The sequence below is a fragment of the Rousettus aegyptiacus genome, unplaced genomic scaffold, assembly GCF_014176215.1.
Source record: "Rousettus aegyptiacus isolate mRouAeg1 unplaced genomic scaffold, mRouAeg1.p scaffold_m13_p_9, whole genome shotgun sequence".
In the NCBI taxonomy this organism is placed as follows: domain Eukaryota; kingdom Metazoa; phylum Chordata; class Mammalia; order Chiroptera; family Pteropodidae; genus Rousettus; species Rousettus aegyptiacus.
This window is the reverse complement of record NW_023416312.1, coordinates 11,178,664-11,194,082: the sequence shown is the minus strand read 5'-3', so window position 1 is coordinate 11,194,082 and position 15,419 is coordinate 11,178,664. Positions and strand designations below refer to the sequence as shown.

At 38.3% G+C, this 15,419-nt stretch overlaps 1 protein-coding gene across 1 annotated transcript in view; it reads left to right on the top strand.

The window, feature by feature from the left end:
* The first annotated feature begins 280 nt into the window (after positions 1-280).
* PCYT1B (phosphate cytidylyltransferase 1, choline, beta) overlaps positions 281-15,419 on the top strand; it is a 98,749-nt gene continuing 83,610 nt past the window's right edge. Inside the window, exon 1 of the mRNA XM_016121347.2 lies at positions 281-482. Coding sequence (XP_015976833.1) covers positions 411-482 — 72 coding nt within the window. The 5' untranslated portion in view covers positions 281-410. The remainder of the gene's footprint in view (positions 483-15,419) is intronic.

The window sequence follows — 15,419 nt, the reverse complement described above, 5'->3', positions numbered from 1 at the left end:
GCGCACAATGACATAGTTAATTCACCAACGGAATTTGTTGCCATAGCTCCAGTGAGGGACGGGGTACATTAAACAATGGCCTTTTTCACAAGTGCAGCTTTTACCACAACCTGCCTGTCCCCACACAACAGGCCATCATAGTGCCAGTCTGGAGCACAGCAATTGTCAGTGAACAACAGCCCAGAAGGGACAAGAGGAGACTTGTGGTAAATAAAGCAAGAACTCATAGCAACTTGGGTCTCTGCCGATTCAATCACTGGGACACAACCAGCTCCTCTGAGCTTACCTTTGAGATTAACCTTTAGTCAAGCGCTCTGGTAAGTTTGGAGAAAGAAAAATTTCACTCTGTGATTCAAAAGAACTCTAACGAAAGGACACTAGAAAAGAGGGACAGCACGTCAGGAGCAGACATGGTGGGCCACCAGGAATGCACCGTGGAAGAGGACACCAGGGACAATTGCACTCCCAAATTCTGGCGCAAGGTACTGTACATGCTTTTGTACTGACTTTTGCCCCTTCGAATATCAAAGTAACTTCAAAAAGTAAAGTCCTATATATCTGCGAGTGTGATGGGGCTGTGCTAATGAACAGAGTCACAGTCAAAGTGGAAATACAACCCTCTCCATCTTAAGGTGAAGCAGAAGAAAAATCGTGGCTAATAGTTTGTTATAGCCCTTACTGTGTCTGCAAGCTCATTGGATAGATGACAGGAACAAATTCTCTTCCTTAAAAAAAAAGTCAAATAAGGATGAGGAAATGTAGGTAGTTCAAGGCAAAGAATGGGGGCACTGGAGAAATGTTTTAACAAAATGTTCATTATCCTATACAATGAGAAATTCTCCTAGCAGAAAAGTCACAAATTCCTGATTACAACATCCATTTCTGAATTCCTCGTAATGCACGTGAGACCACCTTGTATAGTCTTTTATTTATCTGGGTGGGGGATGCCTAGGAGAATGTGCATTTTAGTGAAGCCTTGTTAAACTGAATGAGTTCTGCATGAAAACGTTTAGGTGCTGGGACAAAATAATGAGGAGGATTCCAGGTGATGTGAAGAAGAGATTAGGACCAGGGGAAGCTTCCTAGTGATACGTAATTTCTTTGCTTCACAGTAAAGCTGGTTTCACGCCACTCTCCTGAGACTGGTTTCTCAGGCCTCAGGACACCGTTCCTGCTCTTTCCTGTCCCAGCACTCCTTCAGAACCTTCCCACAGTCCTTGGGGTGGCAGTGGATGATTGGCTAAAGCACCACATGCCTCAGAAACCAGCCTGGGTCCATATCATCTGGGACTTGAGCTACAACTGGTAGACCATTTACCCCAATTGGTCCCTTTCCTGTGTACCTCCATATTATCTCAGATTTGCAGAAATTTGTATATTGAAGACTCAGGAGTTCTACCAGCTCATTTTATTGAGTTAATGAGGAAATCAAGAGGAATTTTAGTCACTCATTCATTCATGCCTCATTCCAACGATTTATTTGAGAGGTATCCAAACAACTAAATTCAGTCTTGACTGGTGCAGATGTGGAAAACTGAGATGACTTTTCTATGTCTAGTCATGTAGAATTAAATCTATATAAATATCATTCCGTACTCCCATACCTTTTGTGAACTGAAAAATAGCCAAAGGCTTTTAATCTCATGGATCTCCCAATAGTGTCACTTGTCACTATCATAATAATTAATGGCTGACTTTTTCAGTCCTTCGTAGGTGGCATGCCCTATGCTAAGTACTTTACAAGCCTTCTTTCATATAATTACATTCAACAAAAGTGCTCAAGCTCCTAAATGCTAGCCTATTCTGTGAATTTGTGCCTCAGTTTCTCCCAGGTAAATGGAATGGGTTTATTTCATCTCCTTGAGCAATTAATTGTAACAATAATGAAGAAGCAATTTCATTAACATTTCAACCAGCCTTTTCAGTTTTCAATGTACTTTTCATACACAAGCTGACCTCAACTTTTATAAATTTATCTTTATGACTGCCAGCCCCTGTGTGTATCATAAATTAATACCTGAAAGCTGACACATGATCATTTCTGGCTACTGCTAATGGTGCTGCTTACTGGTCAGTAGTTCTAAGCATTGTCACTAAATATCATATCTGAATGCTGAGGATGATTATGAATTTAATAATATTTTTTAACTTTCTAGGAATGCAAACTCACTTTAAAGGAGAGAGTTGTTGTTCAGTTTCCACATATTTAACTTTGGGACTTGATTGGCAGTTAGTTGGAAATAGGAGAATGCCTGAATGTATCTCAATTCCTCTTGCTCCAAATCCTCTGAGGAAGATATTATTTATATTCTCATGTTCAAGTGAGAAAATTGAAGCCCACAGCAGTTAATTGTCCAAGGTAGTAAGGATAAGATTGGAATTCAGGTTCTTGGAATCTAATTTCACTTTTTCTTTACATTGTCAAATAAGGCTGTTTAAATTTAAATTAATTAAAATTAAATAAAATTTAAAATTTAGTTCCTCAGTCACACTAGCCACATGTGACTAGTGGCTCCCTTATTTGGACAGCTCAGCTATAGAATGTTCTATCATTGCAAAAAGTTCTGTTGGATAACACTGCCTTAAGCCATAATGTCTCCTTTAGACATGTTGACACTTGTCCTCAAAATATATTGCAGTTCTAAGTAATATGGATTTAAATTTTTACAGTAAAATCTCATTCATTTGAAGTCTCTCCTCATTTGCATACCACCAAGTTAACTTTGATCTGCAAATTAATAATATAGATAAGAGTCAAGGAGACATTAAACACACTTCAGAGACCAAAGATTTTTAAGCATCATCAAATAACTCCAGAAGTACTCACTTAGATGCAAGCAATTGATATGATAATTGCACATCATTTTTATTTATTCATTAAAACAGTGATCCCCTAAGGTGCCCTGGTAGGAAATAATGTGGTTAGCCTAGTTCTCTCCAGCAACAGTTCTGCCATTTCTAAATTCTATATAAAGTCCTTTTATACCACTAATTTACCTTCCTCTCTTCCTTTGGATCATAAAGTAAATTTGTAGCATAAAATACTTTCACAACGAAATTTTTAGTAGCTCAAGATCTAATTCTAAAGCCCTTGTTTCTTCCACTATCTCCCAGGATTCCCTGGAAGGAGAACTCCTGTGAACCTCCCAGAGAGTTTGGCACGTAGTAGGGGTTTAATAGATATCTGTTGATTGGCTGACAGAGACAGTCGTTTTAAGATGCTACTCATTGGAGTGCACTCCAATTTCAACAGAGAATTCATGGATCAAAATGAAAACTTTGTTTCTTCTTTTCCCTTTACTGGTCTTTGCTGCAAAATCTTCATGGTGAGATAGGGCTTCCCTTCCCACCTCCTTCTCCACCCCACCCCAACACCCCCAGCACCAGGCAACCATGAATCTACTTTCTATTGTATGGATTTGACTATTCTGGACATTTCATATCAATGGAATCATATAGTATGTGGTCTTTTGTGTCTGGCTTCTTTTACTTTGCATATATTTTCAAGGTTCATTCATGTTGTAGTATGTGTCAGTACTTCATTCCCTTTTATAGTTGATAACATTGCATCGTGTGGATAGACCATGGTTTGTTTCTCCATTCATCAGTCAATGGACATTTGGTTTTTTCCTACTTTTTGGTTATTGCGAATAATGCTCTGATGACATTTGCGTACAAGTCTTTTTTTGTATATACCTAGGAGTAGAGTTGCTAGGTTAAATGGTAACTCTATTTTTAACTTCTTGAGAAACTGCCAAACTGTTTTCCAAAGAGGCTGCACCATTACACTCCCACTAGCAATATGTGAGCATTTCAATTTCTCCATATTCTCGCCAACACTTGTTACTATCCATTTTTTAAATTATAGTCATCCTAGTGGATATGAAATGTTATCTCATTGTGGTTTTGATTTGCGTTTCCCTTCTGGCTAATGATGTTGAACATTTTTCACGTGTTTATTGGCCATTTGTATATCTTCTTTGGAGAAAAGTCTATTCAAATCCTTTACTCGTTTTAAATTATATTGTCTTAAAGACCCATCTTTGCCCTAAAGCAAGATTTCTCAACCATGACACTATTGACATTTGGGGCTGAGTAGCTGTTTGTTGTGGGGGACTTTCCTGTGCATTGTAGGATGTTTGGCAGCACCCCTAGTCTCTATCTACATGATGCCAGTAACACCCCCCGAAATTGTAGCAATCAAAACTGTGTCCAGACACTGCAAAATCACCCTGGGGGGGGGGCACAAAATCTCCCCTAGTCAAGAACTGTTGTAAAACATCCTCCAGTACAGCTAAGAAATACATGAAAACAGAATTTCATTTCAGTAGAATGGTGGAGGCAGAAGCTGATCTGAGTGGATTGAGGATGATGTAAGAAAGTGGATGGACCTAGGGGGTGGGGTGAGACATGAACTGATTTTTCCAATGTTTATCTTATGAGAAATAAATATTAAGGTTACAAATGAGAATTAGGTAACGTTATAAGATAAACAATATTTCAATGTAGTAACACAAAAGGAGTTGTAAGACTATATTTAACTATCAAAAGTGTGATACAGTATATCTAGAACTATTTGAGAAGGGGAATTTACTGTGAGCTGGTCTCTGGGGCACAGTGTCATCCCCTGACTCTCCTGGGCATGAAGTGCAAATGATTGTTAAGTGGACTTTTCCCTGTTAGACAGCTCTCAGCTTCATTTCTCAAGTTAGTCTCCTCTCTTAGTGAGGATGTGTACACATCTGTCTCAGAGATGGATTTTTGAATTGTGAGAGAAAATATCCACTAAGTTGGCTTTTCAGTAGGGGAGAATGCAAAGGACTGTCTATTAGAATCCACAGAAGGCTGAAAAGCAGGCCTCAGCAAGTATAGGACCCAGAGCAGCTAGAGAAGCCCTTGGAAGGGGCCATTTCTGGACCTATTTATTTACTCTGATTCTCTGCCCAGAGCTCGGCTCCTGGACCACTAGGTCTCCATCTCTTAGTTCTAATTCCTGAAAGACGGAATCTGAGGATCCGAGAAACCACTGAACAGGCTGTGGTTTGGTTTTCTTAATCAGGTTTCCAAACCCAATTCCCCGAGCTGTGAAGTGGGGCAGTTTTTCCAGAAGGAGTGGGATAGGAGGAGGGAAAAAAAAGAAAATGGAACACATCATGGGTCCTTAAGCCATTTCACCACCCGTACAGATTTTTTACCCAGTTTTTATCTTCTCACCCATTTTTTATCCTACTACCCTCTAAAACACATAACACATGTCACAGAAATGGCCTGAACTATTGTTTGCCAGTTGAATACACAGTTACTACCATTTACCCCACTCTTTTCTTTATACTGATTTTAGAAAGGGGATGGGAGTAAATTACCCATAATGTTTTTTATTTACTAATGACATGATAGGCGAGTGTCATATAAACTGAGATGGGCTATTCTAACAGGAGAAATATATCTATTAGGGAGCAGTGTCTGAATTCCCTTCATCCCAATCCTCCCCATTGGTATAACAGTTGGGAATAAAGACTACTGAGATGTTAGGAGATGATACATTCTTCCCACTAGTTAATAAAGTGATGCCCAACCTTCACAGTCTATTAATTAAGATGGTAATCAGTACATGCTTAGAGTTTACTATTTGAAACTCAAAGGCAATGAAATCAGAACACTACTCAGATTTTTTTTTCATAAAGAAATGAATAACAAATTAGGGCCACAGAGCTAGAGTAATCACACTTTGAATGATTTCTCCTGAGCATGCCTTTAATAACCTGTATGTGTTGGGTAAGAAGAACAAAGAAAGGCAAAGTTAATTATCTAGGAAAAGCTTCATCAAGGAGTTTTGGTTACATTAGTTCAGGATTTCTCAGCCTTGGTACTACATTGATACTTTGGACCAGATAATTCATCATTGTGGGGAGCAATTCTATACATTATAGTAGGACATTTAGCAGTATCCCTGGGCTCTAACCAGGAGATGCCAGTAGCACCCCTTCCCTCCAAGCCATGACAACCAAAAACATCTCCAGACATTATTAAATGTCCTCTGCAAGGCCAAATCGCCTTGGATTGAGAACTACTGAATTAACCACATACATTCTTTCTCATTCCCCATCCCCTCGGGTCCCTCCAGGATTTGCTATTTTAGACTCTTCAGACAAAACATTTCATATCAGGGACAGCTACATTTTCCAGGAAATTATTTAAAAATAAATTGATTGGATCAAAATTACTCGTCCAGATAAGCAGGGTTCCTTGTATTTCTGTATTGAAAAGTAGCAGACAAAAAGAACAAAGGAAGAAGGCGTAATAAAGGTATTTCTTTAAGGAACTCAGCAAAACACTTTACTTATATTTCATTCCTGCAAAACCTGCAGGGACATCATTAGCCTTATTTTATTGGTGAGGAAACTGAGGCTTATAGAGTCTAAGTCACTTGCTCAAGAAGACACAGTTGTAATTTAGCAGTGGAGCTAGAAGTCTGCTGGCAAAGTTCGTGCATCTGTGCTTATTGCCTCAGCATATGCATTTAAAGTGTTAGGTATTTAACAAATCAAGGTGACCAAGTTTTATGTTTTTTTTTAAAAAAAAAACACAACTTTTATTATGGAGTTTCAAACATATGCAAAATTAGACAAAATGGTATCTTCCCATTTGAGCTACTTATGTACTCCTCACCTAGCTTCAACAATCATCAACCCATGGCAAAAATTGCTTAATCTAGAGCTTCTCAAATTCTGCATTATTGATATTTTGGGCTAGATACTTGTTTGTTATCTGTGTCCAGAACACACACAAGACAAAGCAAGACCAAAGCCAAGGTCTGACTGACTCTACTGGTAAAAAAGCACATGGAGTCACTTTGGATTCAGACAGTTTATTAGTTGCATGGATAGTGAAAGAAAGGTAGCTAATGGCATGAGCTTCCTGTAGCCCTTGTCCTACACACCAAAAAGGACAGCATGGACACAAAAGAGGATGGATGACTTCAACTCCAGCTGAGGAGCCAAATGTAGATCACAAGTAGCTGGTTTTCTATTCTGCAGCACTGAAGTGGGCAGGGCAGGAAGCTCTGTACCTTAACAGAATCAATGAGGCTATTAGAAACTGCCTCTCCTGCAACTAAGGGCTTGTTCTCTGTATTTATGAGTCTGTTTCTGTTTTATTTTGTTTGGTTGTTTTTTTTTAGATTCTACATATAAATAAAATCATACAGTATTTGTATATCAACTGTACTTAAAAACAAAAAACAAAATTAACAGAAAAAAATAAGCCTTAACACAATAACTGGCACAAGTAGATTTATCATGAATAGTAACTATTGCTATTGTAATTATTGTTACTAATGATGCCTTTCCCTCCCAGACTGTTAGCTCCATTTAAGCAGAAGAACCATGTGTTCTGTTCACTACCGCATCTCTAGCGCTGGCACATAACAGGAACGCAATAACATTTAATTGAGTGATTCGTTGGGATTTGAAGCCAACAAACTTGCCCTCCAACCTGTTTCCCCAATATGTCCCCTTCACCATTTTTATTTCTTCCCAATATATTTGAGTATACAGGACAAAGCTTTAAGCTTTCTCCCCATCATCCTAGGTGCTCTGAGGCACAGTAAAGTCATAGCAAAAATGTCCTCATTATGGAGGCTTTCCATTTGCTTTCTTTTTTATTTGAATAAGACAATCGAAGGTGGAAAATCCAAGCACAGAAAAAAAAACTGTAGGAAATACATTAACTATTGACAGTGGTAGTGATCTCTGGTTATAAGGATTTTAGAGTTTTGTTCTTTTTATAATTCTGTATTTCCCTGATATTTTAAAGTATAAAGCAAGTATAAGCTTTTTTTTAAAAAATAAAAAACTGCCTCATGACAACTTCTCAGAGGAGATAGGAAGGTTAGTAAGAGATGGCCTCAGAGCAGCTCCTAACAAGTCTCCCATGTCTCATGTTCCAGGAAGATCCCAAGGCGTTCTGCCAACACTCAGATGAGCTGCAGTGCAAGTCTTCTCTGGTGTAATCTGCGTGGACATGTTCAAGGTCATCAGGGTGCCAAGGCAGAGCACTCTCCCATAGTGGAGGGCTGTTCCTGTGCCCACTAGATGCCTGGAGCACCATCCCCCAAAATGTAACAACCAAAAATGTCTCCAGACGTCACTAAATGTACGTTGGGGGGCAAAATTTCACCCACTTGAAAACCACTAATGTAGAGCCTTTATCCACTCCCCATATTCATGTGATATATTTCATCTGCAAATGCTTCAGTATATTTCTAAAATAAAGTTTTAAAAATAGACACACAATATCATTATTATACCTAAAACAAATTAATAATAATTCTTCTATATTATCTAGAAATTGCTCAAATTTCTAATTATTTCATAAATGTTATTGTACATTTTTAGTGTTTTGAATTAGAATTCCAATAACATGGTCTACACATTGCAGTTGATTACTGTGTCTTTTAGATCTCATTTAATCCATAAGTTTCTTGCAATTTTTTGGTTTCAACAATAGAGCTTCTGGAAAAAATCCACGATCTGGATTTTTCTGATTACATCCCTATGGTGTTAACATACTCCTTTATCCCTTCCGTATTTCCTGTAAATTGGTCTCAGATCAAGAGACATGATCAAAGCCAGGTTCTGTTTTACTTGGTGAACTCTTTATAAGCGGTGCATGTACTTCTATCAGGAGGATATAATGTTTGGGGTTGTCCGTCTTTTTGTCACATTAGCAATTATTGGTGCTGAATGCCTAGATCCAATCCTTCATTAGGGGTTATAAAACAGGTATAGTCTAATTCATTACTTTCTTTATTACCTTCATACCATCTTCATTACACATTCTAAGATGATACACTTCTCCTTACTCACTATTTAATCTCCCAGAGGTACAGTTTGTGTCAGAAAGGTAAGATAAATGCTTGATTTACCTTCCCCTCTAGTTTCCAGCTTTCAGAATAATGTATTTGTTCTCTTGTATCCTCCAATGCAGACAATTGAGGTTTTTAGTTTGTTTGGGATTTTTTTTTGCAATATTATGAATTCATAGGCTTAAACATATCTGATGGATTTCAATCTATTGCAATTTTTATCCTTATTGATGCTTAAACTTTCCATCTTTGGCTGGCAGGAGTCTCTCTAAGTTGGCTCCTGAGTCCTTTGACAATTTTTGTCCCCTTTTTTAAAGAAAAGGATAATAGAATTTATATATTCACATGAATGTTTTTATCTTCACAGTTTTGCTCTATAACAATGTTACTCAAGGTGTGGGCCTCAGGCAACACCTATGAGCTTGATGGAACCTCTAATTGATGGCCCAGGCCTGGCCTACCAAATTAGAATCTCTGGGAAGGTGAAATTTAGCAAGGTCTCCAGGTGATTCTTATGCAAATTAAAGTTTGAGAACCTCCGCTCTACAGGAATTGACTCCAGAGGGTTGCCTTCCTCACTTAAGATCTCTAGCCCTTCAGGAATTTCTCACCAGAATAGACAGCCCCTCTGTTCTTATTGGATATCCTTAGAGGTCACAGTCATGGTTGAAGGTTATTTCTGATATTTTCAAAACAAGCAAAAGTCAGTTGATAGTCTGATAAGTGAATGATAAATCTGGTTAATACCTCTTTGGACCTCAAAAATCCGATTTGAGTATATAATAACTGATTTTCATACGTGGCTTTATTAAGTTGACTAATGAAATTGTCAAAAGAATTATTTCAAAAATGTTTTGAGCAATGTTAGTATTATATGTGCTAGGGACTGCCATGGTTTAATATTAATGGTTTTGCTCCTTTTGAGTTCCTATTGTTGAACGGTGTGGTGAGGTTATTTACTAGCACCTACGAATGCATCAAACATGAGTTTTATAGGGGCTTAATAAAAGGTTTTGTCTAGCTAGATTGTATCATTAAACATCAAACTAAATGAAAAACTTTCAAGATGAAGGCTCTCCAAAGAGAGCAAACTGAGCAGAGCATGGGAAATGTTGAGCTAAAGAGGTAGCATGCAATGGGTAGGAGCAGGGGTTTTGAAGTCCAGCAGGCCCGGCTCTGCCTTTGACCTGTGACCTTGGGCAGATCACTTAACTTTTCTAAGCACTGATTCTTATCTGCAAACCTGATATAGTGCCTGTGCCTGACACAGAGAGTAGGGTTTCATAAATTAGTAGGTATTAAAATTACAGACAATGTATATCTGAAGAAGAGATACCAGGTCCAGCTCATGCTAAGGAAGGTATGGTAAGCAGAATAATGTCGCTACCCCCTGGCCCAGCGAGATGTCTACATCCTAATTCCCAGAACCCGAGAGGATGGTACTTTACATGGCAAAAGGAATTTTACAGATGTAATTTAGTTAAAAATCTCACGATGAGAGAAATTATCCTGGATTTTCCAGGTGAACGCAATGTAATCACAAGGGTCCTTTCAAGTGAAAGAGACAGTCAGGAGAGGGAGAGATGTGACTGCCGAAGCAGAGGCTGGAGTGATAGTATTGCTGCTTTTGAAAACGGAAGGAAGTGACCATGAGCCAAGTAATACAGGCAGCTCTAGAAGGTGGAAAAGTCAAGGAAAAGGATTGTCCCCTAGCGCCTCCAGAAGAAATGCGGTTTTGCTGAAACATTGATTTTAGCCCCCTGAGACCCATTTCAGAGTTATGACCCCCCAGAACTTTAATAAATTTGTATGATTTAAACCACTACCTTTATGGTAAACTCTTACAGCAGCAAAGATTCTGAGTGCAGATTTTGTAAGAGTCCATGCTATTCAAAATTGATTAGTATAAAGTCCAAGAATTGTAATAATAGTTTACTTGTGAATGAATTTATCCATCCTGGCATCAGGATCTTGATTACTCGCTTACCAGTCATTTGGACCAGGCATAATCCTCAGGACTCCACAGTATATCCTGCAGTACTGGGTATCTGCCTGGTGGGAAAGCAAGAAGGAAGGAAACTGGTTATGGCAGATCGATAACCAAGAAAGACAACTCTTTAGGAATATTGGAAGAAGTGTAAATTTAGTAAAGTATTCTGGAGGACAATTTGATAAAAGTATCAGAAAACAAGTATGTAAAACCTGAAAAATGCAAGGACTCTGATTCAGCAATTATATTTGTAGGAAAAAGTATCCTAGGGGGGAAAATCTAGATTAGTATGCATATCATTCACCTGCTTAAAAAAATCCTTTCATGGTTCCCATAATTGCTTATAGAATAACACTTGGGGAGACTGAAGGGTGACAGCAGTAGACCCACTTACATTGGATAATTAAGACTGGCAGGTGTTTGTACTGGCCATAGCTTTGTCTAGACTTGAACCTGGTTAGATTAACCTCGAAGATCCCTGAGCCACCTTTGCTACATTTGACCTTTTTCATGAAAATCACTGAGATGATGATTGTGACTAACAGTTCCAATGTTAAGTCACTGCCTGCCCTTGAACATTTATTAAAAACTATCATCCAATTTTACGCTTTAAATAAATTACATTTTTTACGTCTGTGTAATCGAGCCATTAAGTGTTGAAAATTACCTATATTCTGACCTATCCACTGACATTCAGATAATATATTTGGCATGCAAAAGTTGTGAGTCCAAATTATGCTCAAGTCCAAGTGAGGAATCTTTATTCATTTTTGTTTCTGTTGTATTATCTGTTGCAGCTGTATGTCTGGACCCAAACCCCATCAAGTAGGGACCAAAATTTACACAACATTCTTGAGTATGATGGCGGCTGCATTTGGAGTTTTGATTAAACTGCACTACATGCGTGATTATTACTTGTAAACAGATGATTAGATATTAATTAGACAATAAGTGATTGTAAAGCACTTAGAAAATAAAAGTGTTCATAAATACCACCAAGTAATAGCAACAATAATTCCTTACTGACTACACAGCTGCTAATGTCAATAAGAATGATTTATTCCAGCTAAGGGCAACTTCAATTTATGCAAAATAAAAAGCTGCTATCATATTTGTTTTTGCTACAGCAAAACAAAATATATCATTTTTACAACAGATTCTATCATTAGCATTTAGATAAGTACATCTTGTTTTGATAACACCAAACTTCTCTTTTAGGACCTTCTCAAACACAGGCACAACCATTATAGCCTTGAGTGCTAAGAACTGGAGTTCCTTATTACTCATGCCTCTGACTCATGTCAAATATTTCTTTTAAATAAAAGATGTAAGATGACATTTCGTTAATGGCATTTGCATTCACACAGTAGGTTTGTCATGTCGGGTCTGTGCAGTTGCTCCACAGCGTCTTACAACAGTGCCTAGACTCAATAAATTTTGGTCAAATGAAAGAGTGAAAGTCAATTTATTTTTGTTATGATAGAAGCTAAAAAAAGAAGAATATCCATGTTAAGAGTAAGCTAAAGTACTATCATTCTATCTTCTTTGTTTTGGAAAAAATAAGTTTCAAAGCTCTGACTACTTTTTATGTCTATTTTTTTTTCCGCTAATGGCCCTAATAGGTCACAGAACTGTATCAGCCTGGCTCTTGACCCACTGGTGAATCTCGCAATACATCTGTGCTTATTTTTCTGTCATAAGTAAATTCACACACCAACAATGAGTCCAAGTCCATGGTTTCAGAGATATGAAATGTACTGAATAAATAAATACAAGTGGAGAGTGCTTCACATTACGTGAATTCAGTGGAAGAGTTTTTTAGATGATGAGATACACATGAGTTAGCTCAGCAACATTGTTAACAGAGCAAATCTAACTATCAAAGAGTGAGGCAGTATACTTTGGTGGAAAATAGGATGAACTTTGGTTCAAAAGACTTGGATTCAAGTGATACTTCTGCCACTTACTGTATGACCTTGCTCAAGTGACTTAGCCTGTCTGAATCTGTTTCCTCCTTCGAAGTTTTTCAGTATTAATAGTTGTCAGTCTCAGATTGCTATTATGACATAATTCAATGTGTAAAAGCACCAAGTGAGGGGTGAAATGCTTTACACTGGAAAAAAATGTATTACCATAATTTTCCTAGAGTGAGAGAAAGGATCTATGCATGGGTTTCATTATTAAGTGCGATGGATTTTTTTTCTGGACTTTGTCCGATTTTAGGCCCAAACCTATAAGCCACATGTGGAAAACTGGGGAAGTGGCTCAAAATAGAGCCATGAAAGTAACAAAATTCCATATAAGGTAATAATGGTTTCCAGGTAACCTGAGATTATTGTCAGTTTCACCTTGTTTTTTCTGCCTCCCTTCTTTATGATAAATTCCTTATTTGGTGAATCTGAAGCAGTGAGAAAAAATAAGTTAAAAGGAAAAAGGAAATGGAGAAGGAATAGTGGTGTTAGGAGTGATAGTTAAGGGGGAGGGACTTGGAATGAAGGAGACCTTAAGAAATAGTAAGAGCAGTGAAATATATGTAGAGGCATACAAACTGTAGCTAAATAATTTAAAATTTTCAGTATAGTTGACCTAATATTTTTATACAATGGATATAAAATTTCTAGCAGCATGACTAGCTTAAAGATTGAAAAATAAAAGGAAAAGGTATTTTTAAAGAAGAAAAAGCTTAAATATAATACCTGCTTTAAAAAATAGGCTTTTATATACAATATTATGACTCATTTTTATCCACATGTGATGAGGTTACGAAAAGTATTTCCCCATAGCAGACAAATCATACTAGAGCTTTATGAGGGGGCTCTGAATAGTGTCTTAATTGGAGATACCCCAAAAGCAGACGCTGAGACAAGGATTCAAGTTCAAGCAGTTTGTTTGTGAGGTGATCCCAGGGAACACCCACAGGAATGTAGACAGGTGAGACAAGGAAAGGAAGGCAGCCAGTACAGGGCGCATTGTTATGCCAGCTACCGCCGTGGCAATTGGAAATTAATGCCACTGGCGAACTCTGGAGTCACTGTAGGACTTGGGTATTTGTTTATTCGCTCCTGTCAGTCATTGGTTGAGAGCGCTTGGGGGTGTGGACTGTTGATTTTCTCACCCCTCAGCCCTGCCTCCATCGTGGTTTTGTGGGAAGAAGGCAGGGGTTTTTCACAGCCAGAGAAAGCCCTCAGGGAGAGAGATGCAGGCGCTGGCAGTTGGCAGTGGGCCAGGTGTTGAGGAGGATAAGGCGGGGGTGAGGTGGGGTGTGTGTGGGGGGGCGGGAATTGGGGATCGGCAGGGCTCACACGGCCTCTGCTTCAAAGAGATTATTTTAGTTCTTCCCTGCAGATCTTTCGGAATGGTATTTTCAAAAATTTGATATTGTTGAAATGAAGACCGCTTGTGGGAAGAATGATGTTATTTGTAGGTTTCTTCTATACTGAAGCGAAGGGCTCTACAGCTAGGTTTTCTCATCTGCAATGTGGGGCAAACTACCCCTATCTGATCAGGTGGTGTGGGAATTACAAGTGCCCATGGTAAGTGCCTGGGTAAATGGTAGAGATAAAGATGAAAATGCTTGTGAGGGGCCACAAGTTCCCACCCCAGGCAAGCCCTACTTGCAGAGGTTACAAGATTCCGGAGCTCTCTCTCCAAACGTTCTCTGGGATTTTTCTGTACAGCCTGTCTCCTCCAACTGCTGCTTCTGCTAACCAGAGATAGCCACCTGCCATCCTATGTTTGTTCCTCCGTTTGTTTTTTGTTTCCTTCCACTGTGCCCCTGCACCTTTCTATTGGCTCATGTGATGCCGTACCCAGACCTTAATGCCTTTGGGGAGAAGGGGTAATGTTCTTTTTTTTTTTCCCCTCTTAACTGTAAGGGCAATAAATGCTCTTATTTTTATCGACAGGAAAATATAAAAAAGAAAATAGAAATCCCCCATGATCCCACAGTTTAAAGATGTCACTGTTAGCATCTTAGTGTATTTCCCTCCAGTACTCTTTTTCTAGACATGAACATAACCATAATCAGAATCAGTTTTTTTGAATGGTATTTTGGGACCCACTTTTCTCACCTGACATAATGTTAACATGTTCCCATAGCACTGGAATTTCTTTAAAAGCATGACTCTTAATGCATGTAGAATACTACATTATAAGAATGTATTTCATTTTCATTTTAACCACTCTTCATATTGCTGTAAGTTGTATCTTCTTGTGCCTTTTTAAAATAAATCTGCATTAAGCATCTTTGTGCATAATTATTTATGCACTTCTCTGATGATTCCCAAGGGGAATCCCTGAGTCAAAGGATATGAACATTCTAAAGGCTGTTAGCATGTACTGAATGAATGTTTCCCATGGAGTTTTTAGCAATGTTAACATGTGTATAGATTTGTGTAACTATTACCATACTCAGGATATAACAATCCCATCACTCCAGTAACCTCCTTTCTGCTATCCCTTTATAGTCATCCCCCATAATCCTTAAAGGGTTATGGAATGTTCAATTCCATAGTGTGGAATTAACTGCATTATCAGCTAATCATCCTAATAGCATTACGAAGC